The 27,722-nt window shown below is 44.1% G+C and overlaps 1 protein-coding gene across 1 annotated transcript; it reads left to right on the top strand.

The window, feature by feature from the left end:
- Window positions 1-916: 916 nt before the first annotated feature.
- UBE2L3 (ubiquitin conjugating enzyme E2 L3) lies at window positions 917-27,722 on the top strand. The gene is made up of 4 exons (XM_069756704.1): window positions 917-984; window positions 14,765-14,860; window positions 20,190-20,376; window positions 26,750-27,722. Exons 1-4 carry the CDS (start codon window positions 958-960, stop codon window positions 26,902-26,904), a joined length of 465 nt encoding a protein of 154 aa, XP_069612805.1. The 5' UTR covers window positions 917-957; the 3' UTR covers window positions 26,905-27,722.

Below are 27,722 nucleotides of genomic sequence, written 5' to 3'. Positions count from 1 at the left end.
CAACACCAAGAGGCTTTCGTGTGGGGATGTCACACCATCCTGCCTCTTGCATTATAGTGTAGGATGGCATAGTATCCGGACCCCTCTATTCTTTATTCCTTAGGGTACGTGTCCACGTTCAGGATGGCTGGTGGTTTCGACGGAGCGGCAAAATCGCTGCGCCCCCTTCTGGGGACGCGATGATGCCGGATGTGTTCATTGCACACATCTGGAATCATCGCACCCCACACATAGGGCCCTGTGTTTTACCTTGCAGGGGCGCAGCATCGCCGCTAGGTAAACGGACGTGCTGCGATCTAAAAAGACGCGCCGCATGTCCGGAATCGCAGGGCCGCTGGATGCGTGTTACCACGCATAGTAGACAGGATTTCATTAAATCCCCTCCACTATGCTGTAACATGTGGACGCTGCGTCTCTGCATTTCCTGAACGTGGAAACATACCCTCACACCTCGGTGCACTGACTTGGTGGAACCAGTGGCCATTTCTCCAAGAACCGTTTTTCACGTGTCGCTGTGCGCAGCCTATACCTACACCAGTGATCCCCTCACTGACAGCAGGTAAGCAGGCGACTTCTGTGTGGCCCTCATTCTCCATTCTGAATAAATGGAGCCGATTTAATAATACATTCTCTATTTTCCCATCAGTTCCATGTCACTCATGTCTCTCCATCCTGTGATTTCCCTGACTCCAGACTTTTCCTTCCTGGTGCTGTAGTGTGAGGAGTGCACACACGGTAATACAGACATATCAGTGCGGAGCTGTATTATAACGCAGGCTCACAACACTGCACCGTGTGCACGGAGTCCTGACACCGGAGACCGTCCCCGGCACCACGCGCTCAGCACATGAATGTTTGCAGCTCCCCCCTCGGTTGCTCGGTGACCCGGTCTGGGCGCACCAGGAAGTGCCGGCCCTTTAGCAGCGATGCATTGTGGGAACTCCCCTCAGATCCAAGATGGCGGCCAGCAGGAGGCTGATGAAGGTAATGGGGGGATAGGGCGGCTCTTTCATTCGGAAAAAGCAATTTTACGGGTGGACACTGCCCTGCGGTGACCTCTCAGCCCTTGTAGGGTAACTAAAGGCACTAATTAGTAGCACTATACACCCCGGGACTAGGCCTAGAATCCCCGGCCTCTCCCCGCGCCGCCCGCCGACTCCGGCACTCCCTGTTCCGCGTTGTGGGGAGTATCAGGGACGCGGCGGGAGAGGAGAACTGCGCCGACAAGACGAGGACATGGGGTCCGTGTGGTGCGGGGCCGCGGCTGGAGCCCCCCGGTAGTGTAATCCCCGCAGTGTGGGGGAATGGCGCACCTGGAGCCGGCTCACCCACAGCCCCTGCATCCTGATTGGTGGGCTCACTGTCAGCATGGCTCTGGGGTCCCTGACAAACCTCACATCTACAGACCAGCAGTGATTCCACCAGCAGCCCCCGCTCTGGGAATGGCTCCTATATGTCTGCTGGTTCTGTTCTGTTATGGACTGGGATGTGTAGAGCTCATTCTACATATTTACCTGTGATGGGAAGCATCACTTTAATAAAATAACACCTACAATGGAGTCGTCCATGATCATCGGCCTGGGACGGGGGTGAAACTTCTGTCCATTAACACTTGATAGTTATATACAGTTGTCATCCGTATGACACCTGCCCCCCTTCCATATCCCGCTGCCTGTCAGGAGACTCCTATAATGGCCATGGAGGCAGAGCTGCTGGATGTCAGTGACACTTCATGTCGATAAGGCCCCTTGTAGACCTTGATCTGACAATTTGGGTCAAGTGCGCAGCATTGGGCATCTGTCTGTATTTTCTTCCTCTTTGATTCCTCCCAGTGTCAGTGACTTTATAAATCGTGTCGTTTTTCATGACTGTTTCACTCAAGTATTTAAATTTCCAATGAGGAAGAAATGGTATAAACTAAAGTAACATCTTCGCTAACTTACAATTGTTTTGCCCCTCTGCCACTGCTCTGGTGGTCCACATCACGGGAATCTGCCTGCTGTAGGCAGTCGCCATTCTCAGCAGTGATGGTAGCAATTACAACACGATTAAAAAGGTGAGTACGACTCGCCCCTTTATTTTGTCTTTTTTTTTCTCTTTTTTTTTTTTTTCTCTTGAGCAACATCTTAAAACATCGGAAAATCGCCATAAATTTTGAACCACATTTTTCCAATAATGCTACAATGTCTGCTGCTGTAAGTGCCGAAAGGATTGCTTCATGGCACAAACCATTCCTATGACCTATCGGGGGATAGGAAGTCACTATCTGCTTAGCGCTATAAGCACCATACCATATTGCTTTTAGGGTACGTTCCCACGTTCTGGAATTGCTGTGGGTTTGACGCAGTGTATTTATGCAGTGTCAAACCCACGGCGGCCAGCTGTGACAGCCTAGTGGATGGGATTTCTAGAATTCCCATGTCCACTATGTGACTCTGTGCACCAGCGGATCACCTGCCGTAACTAACATGCGGCGCGTCTGTCAGATCTGTAGCATGCCAATTTCACTAGTCTCCGCAACAGAAATGACATCAATAGAATGTATTGAACGCGGTAAATCTGCATGGGTCAGTGAACACATGTGGCTTTATCTGCGTTCAATAGAAGGCAGTATTTTGGACGCAGTGAAAATACGGTGCGTCCAAAGTGCTGCTACATCCGGAACATGGGCACTTAGCCTTAGGCACCGGACCTGAAACAATTATCTGATCACTCCCTCTCTTTCCCACCCACCACCACAGCATTTCAAAAGTAAACTAGGTATAATATCTTTCTTCTTTATAGCCTTCATAATAGCATGAATAACAGTATCACTCTCTCCAAAACTTTAACCCCTTAGTGACAGAGCCAATTTGGTACTTAATGACCGAGCCAATTTTTGCAATTCTGACCACTGTCACTTTATGAGGTTATAACTCTGGAACGCTTCAACGGATCCCGCTGATTCTGAGATTGTTTTTTCGTGACATATTGTACTTCATATTAGTGGTAACATTTCTTCGATATTACTTGCGATTATTTATGAAAAAAACAGAAATATGGCGAAAATTTTTAAAATTTTGCAATTTTCAAACTTTGTATTTTTATGCCCTTAAATCAGAGAGATATGTCACAAAAAATAGTTAATAAATAACATTTCCCACATGTCTACTTTACATCAGCACAATTTTGGAAACAAAATTTTTTTTTTCGTTAGGGAGTTATAAGGGTTAAAAGTTGACCAGCAATTTCTCATTTTTACACCTTTTTTTTTTTTAGGGACCACATCACATTTGAAGTCATTTTGAGGGGTCTATATGATAGAAAATAACGAAGTGTGACACCATTCTAAAAACTACACCCCTCAAGGTTCTCAAAACCACATTCAAGAAGTTTATTAACCCTTTACGTGCTTCACAGGAACTGAAACAATGTGGAAGGAAAAAATGAACATTTAACTTTTTTTTGCAAACATTTAAATTCAGAACCATTTTTTTTATTTTCACAAGTGTAAAAACAGAAATGTAACCATAAATTTTGTTATGCAATTTCTCCTGAATACGCCAATACCCCATATGTGGGGGTAAACCACTTTTTGGGCACACCGCAGAACATGGAAGTGAAGGAGCGCCGTTTGACTTTTTCAATGCAGAATTGGCTGGAATTGAGATCGGACGCCATGTCACGTTTAGAGAGCCCCTGATGTGCCTAAACAGTGGAAACCCCCCACAAGTGACACCATTTTGTAAACTAGACCCCTTAAGGAACTTATCTAGATGTGTGGTGAGCACTTTGAACCCCCAAGTGCTTCACAGAAGTTTATAACGTAGAGCCGTGAAAATAAAAAATCGCATTTGTTTACACAAAAATGATTTTTTCGCCCACAAATTCTTATTTTCACAAGGGTAACAGGAGAAATTAGACCACAAAAGATGTTGTGCGATTTCTCCTGAATACGCCGATACCCCATATGTGAGGGTAAACCACTGTTTGGGCGCACCGCAGAGCTTGGAAGTGAAGGAGCGCCGTTTTACTTTTTCAATGTAGAATTGGCAGGAATTGAGATTGGACGCCATGTCGCGTTTGGAGAGCCCCTGATGTGCCTAAACAGTGGAAACCCCCCACAAGTGACACCATTTTGTAAACTAGACCCCTTAAGGAACTTATCTAGATGTGTGGTGAGCACTTTGAACCCCCATGTGCTTCACAGAAGTTTGTAACGTTGAGCCGTGAAAATAAAAAATCGCATTTTTTCTACAAAAATGATCTTTTTGCCCCCAAATTTTTATTTTCACAAGGGTAACAGGAGAAATTGGGCCGCAATAGTTGTTGTCCAATTTATCCCGAGTACACTGATGTGCCATATGTGGGGGTAAACCACTGTTTGGGCGCACGGCAGAGCTCGGAAGGGAAGGAGCGCTGTTTTGGAATGCAGACTTTGATAGAATGGTCTGTGGGCGTTCTGTTGCGATTGCAGAGCCCCTGATGTACCTAAACAGTAGTAACCCCCCACAAGTGACCCCATTTTGGAAACTAGACCCCCCCCAAGGAACTTATCTAGATGTGTGGTGAGAACTTTGAATGCCCAAGTGCTTCACAGAAGTTTAGAATGCAGAGTCGTGAAAATAAAAAAATATTTTTTTTTCCACAAAAAAGATTTTGTAGCCCCCACGTTTTTATTTTCACAAGGGTAACAGGAGAAATTGGACCCCAAAATTTGTTGTCCAATTTATCCCAAGTATGCTGATGCCCCATATGTGGGGGTAACCCACTGTTTGGGCGCACGGCAGAGCTCAGAAGGGAGGGAGCACCATTTGACTTTTTGAGCGCAAAATTGGCTGTTGTGTTTGGAGACCCCCTGATGTACCTAAACAGTGGAAACCCCCCCAATTCTAGCTCCAACCCTAACCCCAACACACCCCTAACCCTAATCCCAACCCGATCCATAATCCTAATCACTAACCCTAACGATAATCACAACCCTTACCCCAAAACAACCCTAATGTCAACCCTAACCATAACCCTAATCAAAACCCTAAATCCAACACACCCCTAATCCTAATCTCAACCCTAACCTCAAACCTAACCCTAATCCCAATACACCCCTAATCACAACCCTAACCTTAACCCTAATCCCAAACCTAATCCCAAGCGTAACCCTAATGCCAACCCTAACCCTAATACCAACCCTAATCCAAACCCTAACCTTAATCCCAGCTCTAACCCTAACTTTAGCCCCAACCCTAGCCCTAACTTTAGCCCCAACCCTAACCCTAGCCCTAAGGGTCGTTTGGCATTCCGTCGCAATCCGTCGTTTTGGACAAGAAACGGATCCTGCAAATGTGCCCGCAGGATGCATTTTTTGCCCATAGACTTGTATTGCCGACGGATCGTGACGGATGGCCACACGTCGCGTCCGTCGTGCACTGGATCAGTTGTGTTTTGGCAGACCGTCGGCACAAAAAATGTTCAGTGTAACTTTTTTTTGTACGTCGCGTCCGCTATTTCTGACCGCGCATGCGTGGCCGTAACTCCGCCCCCTCCTCCCCAGGACATAGATTGGGCAGCGGATGCGTTGAAAAACTACATCCGCTGCCCACGTTGTGCACAATTTTCACAACGTGCGTCGGTATGTCGGGCCGACACATTGCGACGGCCCCGTACCGACGTAAGTGTGAAAGAACCCTAACCCTGAATTTAGCCTCAACCCTAACCCTAAATTTAGCCCTAACCCTAGCCCTAATTTTAGCCCCGACTGCTCTTCTCCTGCCGGCCGGTAGATGGCGACAGATGGCGGGCGCACTGCGCATGCGCCCGCCATTTTCTTTTGCCAAGAAGACCAGGAGGAGCAGCAGGAGGATCCAGGGACACCGGTAAGTATAATAGGGTCCCCCGAATCCCCCTATTTCTCTGTCCTCTGATGTGCGATCACATCAGAGGACAGAGAATTACACTTTCATTTTTTTTTATTTTTTTTTGCGGTCACCGGTGAACAGTTAATTACCGGCGATCGCAAAACAGGGGTTGGTAAAACCGACCCCGATCATGTTCTTTGGGGTCTCGGCTACCCCCGGCAGCCGAGACCCCAAAAATTCTCCCGGTGGCGGGCGCACTGCGCATGCGCCCGCCATTTTGAAGATGGCGGCGCCCACCGGGAGCCACGAGGAGCACCGGGGGAGATAGGTGAGTATCGGGGGGCTATCTGGGACCCCTTTTCTCTGTCCTCTGATGTGCGATCACATCGGAGGACAGAGAAATTAAAAAGAAATCGCGGTTTTGTTTTTTTTGCGATCGCCGGTAAACGGTTAATTACCGGCGATCGCAAATGTGGGGTCGGTAAAAAACTCCCCGAATCATGTTCTCTGGGGTCTCGGCTACCCCCGGCACCCGAGACCCCGGAGAAAATCCGACTCTGGGGGGCGCTATTTACTTTTTCCACAGCGCAGTTAATTAACGGCGCTGTGGTTTAAGTACCCTTAGCGGCCGCCGTTAAAAGGCATATCGGCGGTCGCTAAGGGGTTAAATAGGCTCGGTAGATTCATCATGATAACATTACATAATGCATAGGGCACGTTTAAATCTGACATGTCGGTCTTCAATTTTTTATGACATCTTATATGTTTTAAAGGGAACCTGTCACCCCGTTTTTTCAGATTGAGATAAAAATACTGTTAAATAGGGCCTGCGCTGTGCGTTACAATAGTGTATGTAGTGTACCCTGATTCCCCAGCTATGCTGCGAAATAACTTACCAAAGTCGCCGTTTTCGCCTGTCAATCAGGCTGGTCGGGTGGGCGTGGGCACAGCGCTGTTTCTTCCTCAGCTTTACATTGGTGGTGTAGTGGTGTGCACATGTCGCAGTGACGATTCCACTGCGCGCACGTGAAGAAGCAGCACGCGATCTGCGCTATTACCCCCTGTCATCGGTGGGGGCGGCCATCTTCCTGGGGCCGCGCGTGCGCAGATGGAGTGCTCTGCTGCACGGGGCTTCAGGGAAATGGCCGCGGGATGCCGCGCGTGCGCAGAATAGATCGCGGCGGCCATTTTCCCAAAGCCGAGATGCAAACTTGATTTATAAAAGTTGCGCCACAATTGACATCTTCATAGGATAGAAATGTCTTGACTGCAGGGACACCCCACAATTATTAGAATAGGCCCCTGGGACTCCCATTCTTACTGCTATTGGAATGACCAGGTGCTATACTCTGAGGGTTCCCACGGTCAATAAACGCTGCTGGTTGGACGTTGCAAAGATCAGCAGCGTCCATTCCACAGCGGCCAGATGTTACAGCATAGTGAATGGGATTTTAAGAAACCCCATCTCCACTATGCTTGCACCAGTGCCCGCGGTTTAACTACGGAGATGGACATGCGGCGCGTCCTTTCCAGATCCCAGCACGTAAATTTATCTTGCGGAGATGCGAGTCTCCGCAAGATAAATATCTCCTGTACAATGTATAGGATGTGGCGATTCTGCATGGTTCAGTAAACGCATGCGGAATAATCTGTGTTCAAAAGCCGGCAGCGCTTTGGACAGAGCGGACATGTGTTGTATCCAAAGCACTGCCAATTACTGACCATGGGAACATAGCCTGACAGTCCAGTCCCATTAACTTTACATCTGCTTTACAAGTGAAACTGAAAGTAAAAACATGTTTTCATGCCACACCATTCAGTAAATTCAGCCGTCATGGTATACTATTAGGAACCATTATTCATTTTCTATAAATTATTTCCTTTTCTTCTTGCTTCTAAACACCTATTAGATCATATTAGCATATAAATATGTATGTTATATCCGGCAGCTATCACACACAGTGGGATAGATCATTTTACAGTGGCTACAGAAAGTATACAGACCCCTTTAAATTTTTCACTCTGTTTCATTGCAGCCATTTGATAAAGTCAAAAAACTTCATTTTTTTCTCATTAATGTACACTCCACACCCCATATTGACTGAAAAAAACAAACCAGAAATTTAGAAATTTTTGCAAATTTATTAAAAAAGAAAAACTTAAATATGACATGGTCATAAGTATTCAGACCCTTTGCTCAGACACTCATATTTAAAGGGAACCTGTCACCCCGTTTTTTCAGTATGAGATAAAAATACTGTTAAATAGGGACTGAGCTGTGCGTTACTCTAGTGTATTTTGTGTACCCTGATTCCCCACCTATGCTGCCGAAATAACTTACCAAAGTCGCCGTTTTCGCCTGTCAATCAGGCTGGTCTGGTCAGATGGGCGTGGTGAAATCGCTGTTTCTTCCCCCAGATCTTGCATATCTTTCCGTTGGTGGCGTAGTGGTTTGCACATGCCCAACTTCTGAATCCAGTGTGCAGGCGAAGAAAAAACGCGCGATCGCCGCTATTTCCCTGGTGATCGGTGGGGGCGGCCATCTTCCTGAGGCCGTGCGTGCGCAGATGGAGTGCTCTGCTGCCCGGGGCTTCAGGAAAATGGCCGCGGGATGCCGCGCGTGCGCAGATGGAGATCGCGGCGGCCATTTTCCTGAAGCCGAGTTCGCATCTCAACAAGAGGTCCTCAATAGACTTCTTGTTGTCATGCCGACGTATCGTCGCTTTCAGAATCTCCCGATCTATCAATTAAAAAAAAAAAAAGGATTAACCTGATCGCTAAACGGTGTAGCGATAAAATAAATTATAAACACCAGAATTACGTTTTTGGTCGCCGCGACATTGCATTAAAATGCAATAACGGGCGATCAAAAGAACGTATCTGCACAAAAGTGGTATCATTAAAAACGTCAGCTCGGCACACAAAAAATAAGTCCTCACCCATCCCCAGATCACAAAAATAGAGACTCTACCGGTATCGGAAAATTGTGCAGTTTTGTTTTCTTTTTTAGCAAAGTTTAAATTTTTTTTTACCACTTAGATAAAAAATATCCTAGACAGTTTGTTGTCTATGAACTCGTAATGACCTGGAAAATCATACTGGCAGGTTAGTTTTAGCATTTAGTGAAGCTAGCAAAAAAAGCCGAACAAAAACAGGTGTGGGATTGCAGTTTTTTTTTTTTTTTTTTTGCAATTTCACCTCACTTGGAATTTTTTTCCCGTTTTCTATTACACGACATGGTAAAGCCAATGGTGTCATTCAAAAGTACAACTCATCCCGCAAAAAATAAGCCCTTACATGGCCATATTGATGGAAAAATAAAAAAGTTATGGCTCTGGGAAGGTAGGGAGCGAAAAACGAAAAAAGTTGGTCCTGAAGGTGTTATGGAAAAATAAAAACGTCCGTTTCCTGAATCCTCTCTTGCTTGAAACGTTTGCAGGGTTCACCTGAATTTAAAAGAAGTTATGTGCACATGCCCCATGGGACTCCAATTTATCAAAAAGCAGTGAAGAAGTTTAGCGTTCTGACTCCAGTCCTGCTGTGCTGAGGGTTTTGAACCTTTTTGCAGCAAACATGTCATGCATAGCATCCATCCTAAATCGATTTTATCTCAAATTTAGGACTCTACCCTAGAAGTTGCTTTGGATCTTATTCACACTGTTTTTTTTGTAACCCTTTCCTGAGTGGACAATTTCCTTTTTCCGTTTTTCCTTCCCTTCTTCTAAGAGCTATAATTTTATTTTTTCATCAGATGTCTTTTTGTAGGATGAGTTGTAGTTTTTATTGATACTGTTCATTTTATCTTTCAATATACTCAAAAACAGAAAAATAAATTCCAAATCCGCCAAAATTGTGCAAAAAAAAAAAAAAGGTATTGTTTTTGTTTTGTGTTTATGGCATTCATTGTACTGTAAAATTAACATGACAGCATGATTCTCCAGGACATTACGAATACCAAACTTGCATGTATTTTTTTTTTTTTTCATATAAATGGTGAACATATAATTGTTGGCATGTCGCTATTTTCTGAGACCTTTAAATGGGTGGAACTAAACTAATGTTGATGTAATCCTAAATGCCTATATATTGTAATCTAATCGCTTTTCTAATATACCGTACTGAAAAAGTCCCTAACATTCCCTCTCTACTCAAACTGCTTTTATTTTAAATTTTTTTTTAATCTACTTATGGTGTTATGGCATTTTGTTTGAGAATCCGCAGTACTTACTCAAACAAGATGTCATCCGGTTTCAGAGGCAGCGGTCACTGCCGCAGTTTGTCTCCACCTTGAAACAGGGCTTGTTTCTATTCTCTCTGGCCTGGTTCTCTCCTTACAATGTGCACTGACAGTGCTTTCTATTGCCAGCTCATCACCACTCATCAGAGCTGGCTAGGGAGCGCACTGTCACTGTACATTGAACAGGATATTGCAAGGTGACAAGTGAACTTGTATCGAGCATATATCAAGTTTGACAAACTGATTCATGTGCAGAAGAGTGGGGACTAGCGTCTCCACAAGATAAAGACATGCTGCGGTCTGGACAGATGTGCCGCATGTGCGTCTCCACGGGGAAGCTGGAGGTGTCCGTGCACGCATAGTAAGCATGGGATTTCTTGAAATCCCTTCCACTATGCTGTAACATCTGGCCGCTGCGGGTTGGACGCTGCAGATGTATGCAGCATCCAACCCGCAGCGTTTGCTGACCGTGAGCACATACCCTAACAATTCATTTCAGGGTGGCGACAGAGGCTGCAGACCCCTGTTGATGCCTCGTTTGAGTATCCCAGCATGCACTGGAGATTTTGAAATGAAATTTCATCAGACCGGAAGTAGGTTAGAAAACAGAGGGAACAATAGGGACTTTTTTAATCAAGACAATAAAAATATAAAAAAAAACATATAAACATGGTTATAGGGGTTTTCCCATTATATAAAGATCAATAACCGGTGGGTTCTACTAATATATACAACAAAGTACCCAGAAAAAGACCACTCAAAAGAGTATAAAATGTAATGATCTTTTTATTAAAGATTAAATGTAAAAAAGACATGTAAGAGGATTGAAAAGGAATAAAATCAAATAGATAAGGATGGGAGGGGTTTTCACAAAAAATAAAGGGTAGCAAGGTAGTCTATATCAGACAAAGCAGGGAATACTAATGAACTTCCATGATTCACGTAAGAATTTGCATATAAGGCATGATGCCGTAAATCCTAGTACAGACTATTAAGACAGTATAGTGACAAAAATAATCGGTTCATTTATATGTATATCATGCAGTATAATATTGGAAGACAAAAAACCCTCAATCCATATCTAACATAAAGGTAGTATAGAGCTTACCCATTTTAAGGTGAAGGGACCCCACATACAGCCACCACATATCGCCATGGGGCACTGGTGGCTGTATGTGGGTCCCTTCACCTTAATATGGGTATGGGTTTTTGTGAAAACCCCTCCCACTTTAATCTACTTGATTTTATCCCCTTTTGAATCCTCTTACATGTCCCATTTACTCTCTGGTTCATGTCTTTTTTACATTTAATCTTTAAAATAAATCTTTACATGTTATGCTCTTTTTGAGTGGTGTTTTTCTGGGTACTTTGTACCCTGACTTTGGTTGTATACTTTTTAATCAAGGTATGTTAGAAAAGAAATTAGATTATTACAATAAATAGACATTTTGGATTACCGTAAATCAATGTTTAATTCGAACCACCCCTTTAACATTTTTCAGTCGATCGAGCTGTTTTATAGCTTGTTGCATATCTAACTATAGATATGTCTAACTACTCTGTCTCTAATGCCAGCAGAGTGTATAATTGGACTGTGTAGTGCATAACACATTTATTGATTGTTCTGAGGCACATTTGTTAGAATTGTCATCACTCATAGGCAACACAAGCCAGCATCTGACAAGAACACTGAAAAGTTCCGATGTCACTGAGCACACAGGAAACAGCTGATGGCAGGAGAAGTGCCGATGTCACTGAGGAAGCAGCTGACAGGGCAGGGGAAGTGCCGATGTTGCTGTGCCCTTTCTGCACTATAAGCCGATTGTTACTAAGCACACAGGACAACCGGCCTACAGTGAAGGAGGAGCTGTGTGTTGATAACAAACAGCTACAAGAGCTGGAGCACTGTGCTGAAGACTGAGGTAACCTGCTGATGTACTGACAAACAGTGCATGAGATTCGGTCAGGAGCGCGCACGCTGTGTAGGCACCGCCCCCTGCCCCACCCCCTCACCCCACTCTTGTAACACAGTAGTCATATCTGTGGAACTGAATAGAGATTTACTATGACAATGAGCAAATTGGTTCAAAAACAGGATAAGGGGACATCTTAATTTATACGGTACATTTGAAAGTTTATTAAAATCTCTTGTGCTGAAGATATGAAAGGTTCTTCAGCTGTCGGTTACAAGCCAGAGCCTGCAATTGCTCTACATCTTGGTCATTTTGGCAACATATAATGCTGTAGCTTTATTTAGCCTTCTCAGAGGGCAAATATAATTGTTTAAATCCGTGACTCATATTTATTTAGTTTGTCTGATGTTGGCAGAAATTGCATAGTTTAAAAGTTGCAAAACAGCCACGACTTGGATTTCCTTGATAGACAGAGGCCGCGACCAATGAATATCCGTGACAGACAGACGGACAGACAGACGGAAAAACCCTTAGACAATTATATATATATAGACTAGATGGTGGCCCGATCTAACGTATCTGGTATTCTAGAATATGCATGTCCACGTAGTATATTGCCCAGCGACATAGTATGTTGCCCAGTCACGTAGTATATTGCCCAGTCACGTAGTATATTGCCCAGCCACGTAGTATATTGCCCAGCCATGTAGTACGGTATATTGCCCAGTGACGTAGTATATTGCCCAGCCACGTAGTATATAGCAGAGCCACGTAGTACGGTATATTTCCCAGTCACGTAGTATATTGCCCAGCCACATAGTATATAGCAGAGCCATGTAGTATATTGCCCAGCCACATAATATATTGACCAGCACAGAGCCACGTAGTATAGAGACTTAAAAAAACAAACATATACTCACCTTCCGAAGGCCAGTTGGAAGTCCTGCTATACTCACCATCCGCTGCCTTTCTCGCTCCTCTCCACGCTCCCGGGACCGCTCCATTGCAAGCGGCAGCTTCCGGTCCCAGGGCTGGTGTGAGCAGGACCTATGATGACGTCGCGGTCACATGACCGTGACGTCACGGCAGGTACTTGTCGCACACCAGCCCTGGGACGGGACCGGAAGCTGCCGCTTGCAATGGAGCGGTCCCGGGAGCGTGGCGAGGAGCAGGAAAGGCGGCGGAGGGTGAGTATAGCAGGTTTTTTTTTTATTATTTTTAACATGACATATTTTTACTATTGATGCTGCATAGGCAACATCAATAGTAAATAGTTGGGGACACACAGGGTTAATGGCAGCGGTAACGGAGTGCGTTACACCGTGGGCCGTTACCGCTGCCATTAACCCTGTGTGAGTGGTGAGTGGAGGGGATTACGGAGCGGGCGCCGGGCAGTGAGTGCAGGGGAGTAGGGGAGGGTCTAATCGGACTGTGCCCGTCGCTGATTGGTCGCAGCAGCCATGACAGGCAGCTGCCGAGACCAATCAGCAAATGAATAACCGTGACAGAAAGACAGACAGACGGAAGTGACCCTTAGACATATATATATAGATAGATAGATAGATATATATATAGATAAATAGATAGATATCTCGATAGATATAGATATACTGTAGAGATATATATATATATATAATTGAGGTGTCCTGTATACCTGGTGTATCACACATATTTGAGACAGTCTATGGGATTCGCTTAAAGACAGCTGTGGAACTCTTTCCAGTATATCTGACCAGTGATTTTCCGCTAAGGGTGCCATTTCACTCTCCCATTTCTCTTTTGATCGCATCGGCTGGTTTGTCAATATAATGTCTAAGAGAACATTATAAAGCAATGGGATCAGTCCAGAAGGACTGTGTAGATTAGCTATTCTCTGTTTGACACTGCGTACTTTAGCAAAATCAAACCTGCAGCGTCCAGATGTGGCTCACCCGCGGAGATGGGCATGCAGTGCATCTTTCCAGACTGCAGCATGTCCATTTCTCTTGCGGAGACTAACGTCCCCTCTGACTTGTTTGCTTGTGCTGCACTTCTGCCCTTGGTAAAACGAGCTTTACAAAAAGATATGTATATATATATAGAGAGAGAGAGAGAGAGATATATATATAGAGAGAGAGAGAGATTTACAGGTAAGTCAGCAACAATCTGGATGCTCGTAAACATATTTAATCTAGTTCATTTATCCTCTGCTGTCAGTAGTGTAATGTCAGCAGTGATACACCATCAGCAAAGCAGAAGTGCAGGACCTGCTCTGTTGATGGGACAACACTCTGTGATTGCAGTGGTCCGGAGAGATATTGCTGCAGTGTAGAAGAGGTAAGTAACCACCTACTGATGACTGCTTATCAGCAAAGAAGAAAACAAAAAAAAGGTCCAGATAAGCCCTTTAATTGCTGGCAGTCAAAGCTGCAATGTAAAGTGCAGGATGGAAAAGCAGCTCAAAGGAGCCATGTACATTAGATTGATGTCAGCTGACTATATTATGTGTATGGAGGTTCCAAATCTCCGTAATGGCCGATGTGGTAAAAATCAGCTATGATAAATTTAATCATGCCCAGTTCTTTGTTCCAGTGGGGCCAGAGCAGTCCTACAGCGGTCTGTCTGCCTGTTGGAAAAATACATACTTATGACCTCTACTTAGGAGCCAGTGTATGTTGAGATGATTTTGATTTGTGTAATATCACATAGTGAGCATCAGAAGATCCATGGAGTTTATATCTGTTCTCTAAGGTAAACCCAACTTTGCCTTTTTTAATTTATTTGTATATTATTCTCTGTAGGAGCTTGAAGAGATCCGCAAATCTGGGATGAAAAATTTCCGTAATATACAGGTTGATGAAGCCAATCTACTGACCTGGCAGGGGCTCATAGTTCCAGTAAGTATACAGATGTTGCACACTGTTCTCTCCCTGGCTCCATTGCTGTAATTTCTCAGCACATTTAGGAGATGATCACACTATCCTCCCACTGCAGAGTCAGCAGACTGCCAGCATGAGCTAGTAGAGCCATACTGTGGTATCATAGGGTTGAGAAAGGCAAAGCAAGATGGAATTTAAAAACTGGAAAAGGCACTTGATTTGAAATGGGCAAGGATGCTGATTTAGGGAAACAAGGACTCATCGCCATACTTTCTTCCACATAGAGAGCTAATATACATTCAGTGGTTCTGTAGTACATCTGTGTATAAAGATCTTAAAAGGGTTGACCAGTCGGGCAAGTGACCAAACATATGCGATTTGCATACTTGCCGTCAAGTGCCGACTAGACTGTTCTGGCTTTTCTCAATACACTTCTATTGAGAAACGTTAACCATGTCTAGATGTCACATGACCACAAATATGCAAATCATATACATGTGACTGCCCACTCATACTCGGGAATTATGATTTTACAGTCAGAGTGATTGCAGTGTTTTGTCTCAACCCCTTTTAAAAGGGTTCTCTACTCAATTGTGGCCTCTGTTCATCAGCGCTGTAAAAATGGTACTGTCCTTTCTTGGTTCCAGCCCTGGTTCTGACCAGTAGAGGTTAAAAATCTAAAAACTACGGTAAAGAGGACCTATCACAAGTGATGAGCGAGTGTGATCGTTACTCGAGTTTTCCAAGCATGCTCCGGTGTTCTCCGAGTATCTTGGGCGTGCTCGTAGATTGTGTCGCCGCTGCTGCATGATTTGCGGCTGTTAGACAACCTGAACACATGCAGGGATTGGCTGTTTATTAGGAAATCCCCACATGTATTCAGGCTGTCTAGCAGCCACAAATCATGCAGCTAAGGGGACTCAAACCTAATCTACGAGTACTCCAAAGATACTCGGAGACCACCTGAGTATGTTCAGTAAACTCAAGTAAGGCTACTTTCACACATCAGGTTTTTTGTTGCAGGCACAATCCGGCAATTTTAGAAAAAAAAAGGATCCGTTTAGTTTTGTTTTTTTTACGCCGGATCCGTTTTTTTCCCATAGAGTTGTATTAGCCCGGATTGTGTCTGATGGCCAGACGTTTCATCCGTTTTTTTCCGGATCCATGCAAATAGTCGTTTCCGGCGGACGGAGAAAATGTCCACTGCAACGTTTTTTTGTCCGGCGGAAAAAAAAACGCACAGTGACGGAATCAGCCGAAAACACATGAAACGGAGGTGTGAAACATTGAATACGGCGCTTCCGGCGGACGGAGAAAATGTCCACTGCAACATTTCTTTGTCCAGCGGGAAAAAAACGCAGTGACGGAATCGGCCAAAAACACATGAAACGGAGGTGTGAAACAATGAATACGGCGCCCGGATCCGGTTTTCAAAGCATTTTCCATACAAATCATGCAGATTTGCCGTTCTGGTCTCTCTCTCTCTCTCTTTTTCTTTCTTTCTCTTTTTCTCTGTCCCCCTCCCCCAAAGTCAAAAAATCCATGCGCATTAAAGAAGACCGGATCCAGCTAAAAAAAAAATGGATCCGGAGCATCAGTTTTTCACAATTTACGTCGGATCCGTTTTTTTTTTTAAATTAGCCGGATTTAGCCTGAAAACAAAAAACTGATGTGTGAAACTAGCCTTAGGCTGGAGTCACACTAGAGCGTAAAATGGCACTTTTTTTTTTTTTTTTATCGCATAGCACTCGAACCAATGTTGATAGGAGCTGCCCCATAGATTATCAGTTGTTTTCTCGGCCGTATTATACGTGCGAGAGAAATCGCAGCATGCTGCGATTTACACCGTATTACGGCCGAGACTCGCCAATGAAAGTCTATGGGTGTGAGGAAAAACTCGCACACCACATGGACAATCAGTGTGACTTGCGAGAAATACGCACCAGTGTCCTTTAGAAAAGCCGGCAATTCAGTGCGGTGTAATGTAAAATCACACTGACAGGTTAAAATAGAACAGATAAACTAAATGTTTGTGTGTATGTATATATATAATTTCTTAGAGTTAGATAGCAGAATAGCCGATAATTCGATTGTCGAGTTCAGTAAAATCATTGCAGAACCCAACAGGATATGAGACATGGCTTAGATACAGTAAACCATTGCATATCCGTTATATTATATGTCCGTCACTAATAATGTTAGTGTTGTGTGTGTGTAAAATTTTGGAGCTGTAGGTGTAAAATTAAAGGATTAATTCACGGAAAAATCTGGCGTGGACTCCCACACAATTTTCTCCACCAGAGAGGGAAAGTCAGTGACTGAGGGCAGATATTAAAGGCCCCTTAACATTAAGCGACGCTGCAGCGATACCGACAACGATCCGGATCGCTGCAGCGTCGCTGTTTGGTCGCTGGAGAGCTGTCACACAGACCGCTCTCCAGCGACCAACGATGCCGGTAACCAGGGTAAACATCGGGTAACTAAGCGCAGGGCCGCGCTTAGTAACCCGATGTTTACCCTGGTTACCATCCTAAAAGTAAAAAAAACAAACACTACATACTTACCTACCGCTGTCTGTCCCCGGCGCTGTGCTCTGCACTCCTCCTGTACTGTCTGTGTGAGCACAGCGGCCGGAAAGCAGAGCGGTGACGTCACCGCTCTGCTTTCCGGCTGACCGACGCTCACAGCCAGTGCAGGAGGAGTGCAGAGCACAGCGCCGGGGACAGACAGCGGTAGGTAAGTATGTAGTGTTTGTTTTTTTTACTTTTAGGATGGTAACCAGGGTAAACATCGGGTTACTAAGCGCGGCCCTGCGCTTAGTTACCCGATATTTACCCTGGTTACCAGTGAAGACATCGCTGGATCGGTGTCACACGCCGATCCAGCGATGTCCACGGGAGATCCAGCGACGAAATAAAGTTCTGGACTTTGTTCAGCGACCAACGATCTCCCAGCAGGGGCCTGATCGTTGGTCGCTGTCACACATAGCGATTTCCTTAACGATATCGTTGCAACGTCACCAAAAGCAACGATATCGTTAACGATATCGTTATGTGTGAAGGTACCTTAACCCCTTCAAGACCTTGCCCTTTTCAGTTTTAGCGTTCTCATTTTTCGCTCCCTTCTTTCCCAGAGCCATAAATTTTTTAATTTTCCGTCTATTTCCATGTGAGGGCTTGTTTTTTACGGGACAAGTTGCACTTTTGAACGACATCATTGGTTTTAGCATGTCGTGTACTAGAAAACGGGAAAAAAATTCCAAGTGCGGTGAAATTGCAAAAAAAAAAAGGGCAATCCAACACTTGTTTTTTGTTTGGCTTTTTTGCTAGGTTCACAAAATGTTCATAGACACCAAACATGTCTAGGTTACGTTTTATCTAAGTGGTAAAAAAAAAATTCCTAACTTTGCTAAAAAAATAATAATTGCAAAATAATCTGATACCCATAGCGTTTCCATTTTTTGTGATCTGGGGATGGGTGAGGGCTTATTTTTTGCATGCCGAGCTGACGTTTTTATTGATACCATTATGGTGCAGATACGTTCTTTCGATCGCCTGCTATTGCATTTTAATGCAATGTCACAGCGACCAAAAAACCGTAATTCTGGCGTTTCAAATTTTTTTCTCACTACGCCATTTAGCCATGAGGTTAATGCTTTTTTATTTATTGATAGATCGGGCGATTCGGAACTCGGCGATACCAAATTTGATTTTTTATTTTTTTTTTGAATGGGGCGAAAGGGGGTGATTTAAACTTTTATATTTATTTATTTATTTATTTTTTTCCATATTTTTTTTAAACTTTTTTTTTAAACTTTTGCCATGCTTCAATAGCCTGGCATAGCCAGATCGGCTTTGCTACATAGCAGCGATCATCAGATCTCTCCAATGCAGCTGAATTACAAGCTTGCAATGAGCGCCGACCACAGCGTGGCGCTCACAGCAAGCCGGCATCCGTAACCATAGAGGTCTCAAGGAGACCTCTGGTTACTATGCCAATGCATCGCTGACCCCCTATCATGTGACGGGGGTAATGGATGCGCGCCTTTCCGGCCTGATGGCCGGTTAAATGCCACTGTCAGCATTTTACAGTGGTATTTAACTAGTTAATAGCGGCGGGTGAATTGCGATTTCACCCGCCGCTATTGCGGGCACATGTCAGCTGTTCAAAACGGCTCACATGTCCCGGCTTTGAGGTGGGCTCAGCGCCGGAGCCCACATCAAAGCAGGGAATCCGACCTCCGCAGTAATAGTACGGCAGAGGTCGGTAAGGGGTAAATAGCCCAGAGAGGGACCATGGATATTGCGACCTCCCCCCTGGCGAAAAACATCTGCACCCAGTCACACCAGAAAAGGCACATCTGTAAGATTTTTTTATTTTTATTTTACCATGTTCACGATATGGTAAAACTGACATGGCATTGTGTCTCGCCAGATCAGTTTGAGTAGGCAGATCCCAAACATGCATAGTTTAGGTTTTATTTTTTAAAGGGATCCTGTCACCCCGTTTTTTTCAAGAAGAGCTAAAAATAGCGTTAAATAGGGGCAGAGCTGGGCTTTACATTAGTGTATTTTGGAGCCTTTATTCCCCACCTATGCTGCCGAAATACCTTTGTAAAGTCGCCGTTTTGGGCTGTCACTCACGCTGGTCAGGTCATATGGGCGTGGTGACAGCGCTGTTTCTCCCCCAGATCTCCGTTGGTGGCGTAGTGGTGTGCGCATATCCAAGTGGCGAATCCACTGCGCAGCTTCAAGGAAAATAGCGCGATCTGCGCTATTCAGCCGTTTATCGGTGGGCGCGGCCATCTTTGTGAGGCCGCGCGTGCGCAGATGGTTCTTCTCGGCTTCCCGGGGCTTCAGGAAAATGTCCGGAATGCTGCGCGTGCGCAGATGGAGATCGCGGCGGCCATTTTCCTGCAGCCGAGATGCGAACACGGCTTCAGGAAAATGGCCGTCGAGATCGCCATCTGCGCACACGCGGCCTCACAAAGATGGCCGCGCCCACCGACCTACATATATATGGGTAGTTATGATCCTACTATAATTTTTTTAAAAAAAAGGTTCTGTCGCAGCCAGAGCTATTAGTGCTTCCTATATTGTATGCACAGTAATCAGGAAGGCTGAGATGGTAATAAACCTTGTCTGAATTCTCTATGTTGCGTCCAAATGTGTCTACAGCATACTCTCCACTTTTACAGATGCTTGATCTTTGCATTGACATTTTACAACATCAGTGCAGATTAAAGTGCAGGCCACCCAGATGTTTAACGTCTATGGGTGGTCCGGAACTAATTTAATGTTTATCTAACAACATTCCCAATATTATTTATTCTTTTATATTGTATCAGGACAATCCTCCATATGACAAAGGAGCATTTCGGATTGAAATCAACTTTCCTGCAGAGTATCCATTCAAGCCACCCAAGATAACCTTCAAAACCAAAATCTACCACCCGAACATTGATGAGAAAGGCCAGGTATGCCTGCCGGTGATCAGTGCTGAAAACTGGAAACCAGCAACTAAAACTGACCAAGGTATTGCTTACACTGTATTTGTATATGTCTGCAATGATTTATAGAATTGTCTAGATTTACTGGTGGTTTGTGTTGCTTCAGGAGGATGGTTTTCACTGCCACAATAAACTGCAAGTTTTTTTATTGCTATGTCGCTGGCTAAAAAACTGTAAATTTAAAGGGCAAGAAAGATCTAACATTAATTAAAAACCGCATTGGGGTGTTACAACTTAATATGCAGTTAGGTGCAGGAATTTTTGGACAGTGACACAACTTTTAGCATATAAAAAGTATCTAAAAAAAAAAGTTCAAATATAGTTATATAATCAGTATGCTTTTAAAATGCAAACTCCCATTTAATGTGAGAGTATTCACATCCTACTTGGAGTAAGGGTTTATGAATTACAGCTCTGTAATATGTAGCTGTCTCTTTTTAAAGGCATCAAAAGTAATTGGACAATTATCTGAAAAGCTCTTTCATGGGCTGCCTGGGCTATTCCCTCATTATACATCATCAATTAAGCAGGTAAAATGGTCTGGAGATGATTCCATGTGTGCATTTGGAAGCTGTTGCTGTGAATCCATAACATGCAGCCAAAGGATATCTCAATGGAAGAGAAACACAATTATTAGGCTGAAGAAATCCATCAGGACGAATACAGAAATATGAGTGGCGAAATAAACACATTTGTGCATTTTGAAAAAAAAAAAAAGCGCAATGAAGAAAACTCTCCATGAAGTAGCTGTTTTAACCCTGCTGTTCTGTTCGGTCTGGGGAGACCTATTTTGAACTTTGGTATTTTTTGGGGTGTTCAAGATGCGGTTCTGAAACTTGTGGTTGATTGACTTAAATGAGGATGGGTCGGTCGGCCACGGGTTTCAGAGCCGCATCTTGAATATTTTAAAGAATATTGAAGTTCAAGGTCGGTCATTTTTGACCAACAGAACAGCAGGGTTAATTATTTAAGTCTACCATAAAGAGAAGACTTCATGAGCGCAAATACAGAGGGTTCTCCGCAAGGTGCAAACTAGTAATCGGCCTTAAAAATAGAAAGGCCAGACTCAACTTTTCCAGAGCTTGGCTGGTTTATTTAGATGTTTTTTGGCAAAGTATTCTTTGGACAGATGAAACAAAGGTAAACCTGTACTAGAATGATAGGAAGAAGAAAATACAGAGAAGGCTTGGAACAGATCATGATCCAAAGCAAACCTCATCTTCTGTAAAACATGGTGGGGCCAGTGTGATGGCATGGGCATGTATGGCTAGTGTTTAATGTGACAGAATCAACCAGATGAATTCTGATGTGTACAGGGCTATACTTTTTCAGGGCTGTGGAGTTTGAGTCGTGGAGTCGGAGTTAGTTTTGGTTGGAGTCGGAGTCGGTAGAAATGTACCGACTTCGACTCCAGCTTTAAAAAAAAATGTATTAATATTTCATAATTGAACCTTCATATGAATTTTTTTAAATGTTAAGGTACTGTCACATTTAGCGACGCTGCAGCGATCTAGACAACGATCCGGATCGCTGCAGCGTCGCTGTGTGGTCGCTGGAGAGCTGTCACACAGACAGCTCTCCAGCGACCAACTATGCGAAGTCCCCCGGTAACCAAGGTAAACATCGGGTTACTAAGCGCAGGGCCGCGCTTAGTAACCCGATGTTTACCCTGGTTACCAGTGCTAATGTAAAAAAAAAAAAACACTACATACTTACATTCCGGTGTCTGTCCCCCGTCGCTGTGCTTCCTGCACTGACTGTGAGCGCCGGCTGGCTGTAAAGCACAGCGGTGACGTGTCTGCTTTACGGCTGGCCGGCGCTGACAGTGCAGGGAAGCAGAACGCCGAGGGACGCGACAGACACCGGAATGTAAGTATGAAGTGTTTGGTTTTTTTTTACATTTACACTGGTAACCAGGGTAAACATCGGGTTACTAAGCGCGGCCCTGCGCTTTGTAACCCGATGTTTACCCTGGTTACCAGTGAAGACATCACTGAATCGGCGTCACACACGCCGATTCAGCGATGTCTGCGGGAGATCCAGCGACGAAATAAAGTTCTGGACTTTCTGCTCCGACCAACGATGTCACAGCAGGATCCAGATCGCTGCTGCGTGTCAAACACAACGATATCGCCATCCAGGATGCTGCAACGTCACGGATCGCTAGCGATATCGTTGTGAAAGTTGGTCAGTGTGAAGGTACCTTTACTCAAATATATATGTTCTATCAAACTATAAACAACAGTGATTAGCAGTTCTGCTGGAGATAGACATTTCTTAAGGCCCCGTCACACATAGCGACGCTGCAGCGATACCGACAACGATCCGGATCGCTGCAGCGTCGCTGTTTGGTCGCTGGAGAGCTGTCACACAGACCGCTCTCCAGCGACCAACGATCCCGAGGTCCCCGGTAACCAGGGTAAACATCGGGTAACTAAGCGCAGGGCCGCGCTTAGTAACCCGATGTTTACCCTGGTTACCATCGTTAAAGTAAAAAAAAACAAACGCTACATACTTACCTATCGCTGTCTGTCCTCGGCGCTCTGCTTCTCTGGTCTGGCTGTGAGCACAGCGGCCGGAAAGCAGAGCGGTGACGTCACCGCTCTGCTTTCCGGCTGACCGACGCTCACAGCCAGACCAGAGAAGCAAAGCGCCGAGGACAGACAGCGATAGGTAAGTATGTAGCGTTTGTTCTTTTACTTTTAGGATGGTAACCAGGGTAAACATCGGGTTACTAAGCGCCGCCCTGCGCTTAGTAACCCGATGTTTACCCTGGTTACCAGCGAAGACATCGCTGAATCGGCGTCACACACGCCGATTCAGCGATGTCAGCGGGACCTCAACGATCAAAAAATGGCCCAGGCCATTCCGACACGACCAGCGATCTCACAGCAGGGGCCTGATCGCTGGTACGTGTCACACATAGCGAGATCGCTACTGAGATCGCTGTTGCGTCACAAAACTTGTGACTCAGCAGCGATCTCGCTAGCGATCTCGCTATGTGTGACGGGGCCTTTACTTCTTGTGTGTCACTGTTCTCCACTGCCCTTATCTAATCTTATACTTGATTAACCTCATGCTGCCCCAACCCCTCTACTAAAGGTACCGTCACAATGAACGATATCGTTAACGATATCGTTGCTTTTTGTGACGTAGCAACGATATCGTTAACTAAATCTTTCTGTGTGACAGCGACCAACGATCAGGTCCCTGCTGGGAGATAGTTGGTCGCTGGGGAAAGTCCAGAACTTTATTTTGTCACTGGATCTCCCACTAACATCACTGAATCGGCGTGTGTGACGCCGATCCAGCGATGTCTTTACTGGTAACCAGGGTAAATATCGGGTTACTAAGCGCAGGGCCGCGCTTAGTAACCCGATGTTTACCCTGGTTACCGTTGTAAATGTAAAAAAACAAACACTACATACTTACATTCCCTGTGTCTGGTCATGTCCCTCGCCTTCAGCTTCCCGCACTGACTGGTGAGCGCCGGTCAGCCGTAAAGCAGAGCACAGCGGTGACGTCACCGCTGTACTTTACGGCCGGCGCTCAGTCAGTGCTGGAAGCTGAAGGCGAGGGACATGACCAGACACCGGGAATGTAAGTATGTAGTGTTTGTTTTTTTACATTTACAACGGTAACCAGGGTAAACATCGGGTTACTAAGCGCGGCCCTGCGCTTAGTAACCCGATGTTTACCCTGGTTACCCGGGGACTTCAGGATCGTTGGTCGCTGGAGAGCTGTCTGTGTGACAGCTCTCCAGCGACCAAACAGCGACGCTGCAGCGATCGACATCGTTGTCGGTATCGCTGCAGCGTCGCTTAGTGTGACGTTACCTTTAGGGTATGTGCACTTGTCAGGATTTCTTGCAGAAATTTCCTGAAGAAAACCGGAAATTTTCTGCAAGAAATTCGCATTATTTTTTTTTGCGTGTTCCCGTTTTTTTTTTTCTTTTTAGCATTTTGCAAGTGAAATTAACTTGCAGAATGCTAAAGTTTTCCAAGCGATCTGTAGCATCGCTTGGAAAACTGCCTGACAGGTTGGTCACACTTGTCAAACATAGTGTTTGACAAGTGTGACCAACTTTTTACTATAGATGCTGCCTATGCAGCATCAATATTAAAAGATAGAATGTTTAAAAATAATAAAAAAAAATAAAAAAAATGGTTATACTTGCCTTCAGACAGCCGATTTCCTCAGCGGTATCCGTTCCTATAGATGGTATGTGTGTGCAGGACCTTCGATGACGTCGCGGTCACGTGACCAATCACAAGACGGCGATGTCATCGCAGGTCCCTCACACAGAGCATCTATAGGAATGGAAGCGGCAGCGTGCACCGATGAGAGGCGGGAGGACTCCGGGGCCATCAGAGGGTGAGTATATCACTATTTTTTTATTTTAATTCTTTTTTTTTTTTTTACCAATTATATGGTGCCCAGTCCGTGGAGGAGAGTCTCCTCTCCTCCACCCTGGGTACCAACCGCACATAATCTGCTTACTTCCCGCATGGTGTGCACAGCCCCATGCGGAAAGTAAGCAGATCAATGCATTCCTAGGTGTGCGGAATCCCCGCAATTCTGCAAATTTAATGAACATGTTGCTTTTTTTTCCGCAATGCGATTTTTCTCACGGAAAAAAGAGCAACATTTTAACAAGAAATGCGGAATACACTTTAAATAATAGGAGGCATATGTAAGCGGTTTTTTTGCATTTTTATCACGTTTTTATAGCGAAAAAAAACGTGAAATACTGAACGTGTGCACATGGCCTTACAATGTATGAAAGTGAAAATGTGTTACAAATTCTTAGTAGTAAAGCTCCTCCTCTAGACTAGATGTTTGGTGTGCGTCTTCCAAGCATCTCACAGCTGCTACTCAGAAGAGGAAGACTGTAAGAAGTATTATCCTTTCAACAAACTTTGCATCAGTTAACTGTGAGTACATGAGGAATAACAATATTACTGACCACTATATCAGTTGTACGACCTGGCAATAATTTTGTACAATTGTTTTTAGGAAAAACAATTGTCATTTGGATTGTGAATGCAGAATTAAAAACCTGAGAATGTCAAAGAAGCGTCACATTAAATCAGCTGTATTTGAACATTTCACCATCACTCAAGATAAAAAACATTGTCTGTCAGTGTATGACAAATGATCCAGACGAAAACAAATGCTGTGAAGCCAAGATCAGTGCATATTCAGGCAAAGATAAAAATGCTCCTACCAGAGCTTCTAATCTAAAGAGACATTTACAGCGCTTTCATCCAGAAGTACTGAAAGCAGTGGATTAGAAAGACTGCATCCAAACCAATGAACCAGTGCCCAGCTCTTCCAGCCAAACAAAGGAGCAGAGAACTTTGCAGCCATCAGTTGCAAGATATTTTGTCAGTGACAAAGTTACTGTGACAATGACAGTAGATACATTTAGAAAACAGATAATAGAGCTTGTTGTAAAGGATAGTGTGCCTATTTCATTATTTTCACGACCAGCTTTTATGTGTCTGAATGGGGAAATTGCCCGCAAGCTTGGTGTTTCTCTGGAGAGAGAGAGAGAGAGTATTAGAAAATTAGTAATCAAAGAAGCTTTTAAACAAAAGGAAGAACTTAAAAAAAACTCTCAAGAGACGCTTTCTGTTTCTTAAAATGGATGCCTGCACACGTCACAGAGTGAACTATTTTGCAATCAATGTCCGATTTGTTTGTGACAAAAAAGAAATGGTTACCAAGACATTGGCAGTAAAAGACACCAAAGCTCATCACACCAGTGAGTTTCTCCAGGTCTTGGTGGAAAAGGTTCTGCATGGTTTCATTCTCCTCTCCTCCCTAAAAAATACAATAAAAAGCAATCAAAACATCATGTGTACCCTAAGTTGTGTCAATAATACCGACGGTTCACTATGCAAAAGTTCTCACAATGCTTCAGTTTTATTTATGGAAATCTTATTCTCTGGGTTAGCATGATTGTGCCGGTGGCAAACTTGTGTAATTGTTTTTGGTTTGTTTTTTTATTTAAAGAGGACTGATCCCCAGATTGTGTGTGAAACTGGTCACATCACAGAATAGTGATAGGTATCATTTTATTCAGTATAATGGTGCCGATCTGACACTGTGTGTAGGTTACTGTGCACAATTCTGCTGACAGGTTCCCTTGAAAGAGTGAAAAGATTTGTATATTGTGTGCTGAAATGCAACCTTTAGGTTTATTGTTTTACAGAGTGCACCTATCCTCTAAAGGCGGGACAAAATCTTTTTTTTTTGGGTGGTAAGGGAATGAGAATTTCTATAACCAATGTGGCACCAAATTTCTAAGATAATTTGATTACTGTCTCCACTGATAATTGGTATTTGTAGAAATTAGTTCTGTTGTAGTAAATTCAGACTTTTTCTTTACACAGTCATCCAGTCGCTTATTGCCCTGGTCAACGATCCCCAACCAGAGCACCCACTGCGTGCAGATCTAGCGGAAGAATACTCAAAGGACCGTAAAAAATTCTGTAAGAATGCTGAAGAGTTTACAAAGAAATACGGAGAGAAGCGACCTGTGGACTAGATATTGAGGCATTGCGCCAGAGGGAAACATACACAAAATACAAACACAAATTCAAAAAGCGCAACTGAAGAATTGGAGTCAGTGAGTTCAGAATCCCCTCCTTCACCTTTACCCTGAAAATACACACGAGGCAGGACTCCGCGGGAACACGGAAAGAGGCGCAGCGTCAACCCGCGGCTTTCGCTAAACTCTACTTAAAACTGTTAGAGGAGGATTAAAAATGTGTGAAATTGGGAGTGCAGTTCTGCTCTCTGTAAAAAAAAAAAAATAATCACTTTTTTCATTCTTAATTGCAGAAATTGTTTTTCTTTTCATTTATTGTATTAAGAAATAAATTACACACACATCTCAATGTATTTTTTTTTTCCCATGGGGGTTAAACTGTAGCACCGCTTAGGTTTTTTTTTTGTTTTTTTTTTACTTTTTTACCTTTGGTAATATTCCTGTCATCTAATTTTGAACACTCCCAGGCGAAGGTCCTTTATATGTTAGGTTTTAGTCTGTTGTCACTTCCTCTCCCATTGGCAGTCTTCTCGGTGTCAGATCTGTCTTCTGTATGTCTGACTTTGGAGGGATTACACAACCATGGCCCATGCAAACCCACCAAAGGGAGGGGGATTGTCGAACATTCGGCTCTTAGTTTTCCTTTCAGTGTTGCACTGTGCTTTGTGGGACTTGGTAAGTTCTCCTTCAGTTTGTAACATAAAGAATATTAAATAAAAAAAGGAAAAAAAAACACTTTAAACTGTGGGAAATGAGCCCGTTCTTCTGTAATTCTGCCGGATGTTGAGATTATGTTTATTAAAGGGGTAAACCAA

Source organism: Ranitomeya imitator, chromosome 1, assembly GCF_032444005.1.
Source record: "Ranitomeya imitator isolate aRanImi1 chromosome 1, aRanImi1.pri, whole genome shotgun sequence".
NCBI lineage: Eukaryota > Metazoa > Chordata > Amphibia > Anura > Dendrobatidae > Ranitomeya > Ranitomeya imitator.
This window is presented reverse-complemented; position numbering and strand designations above follow the sequence as displayed.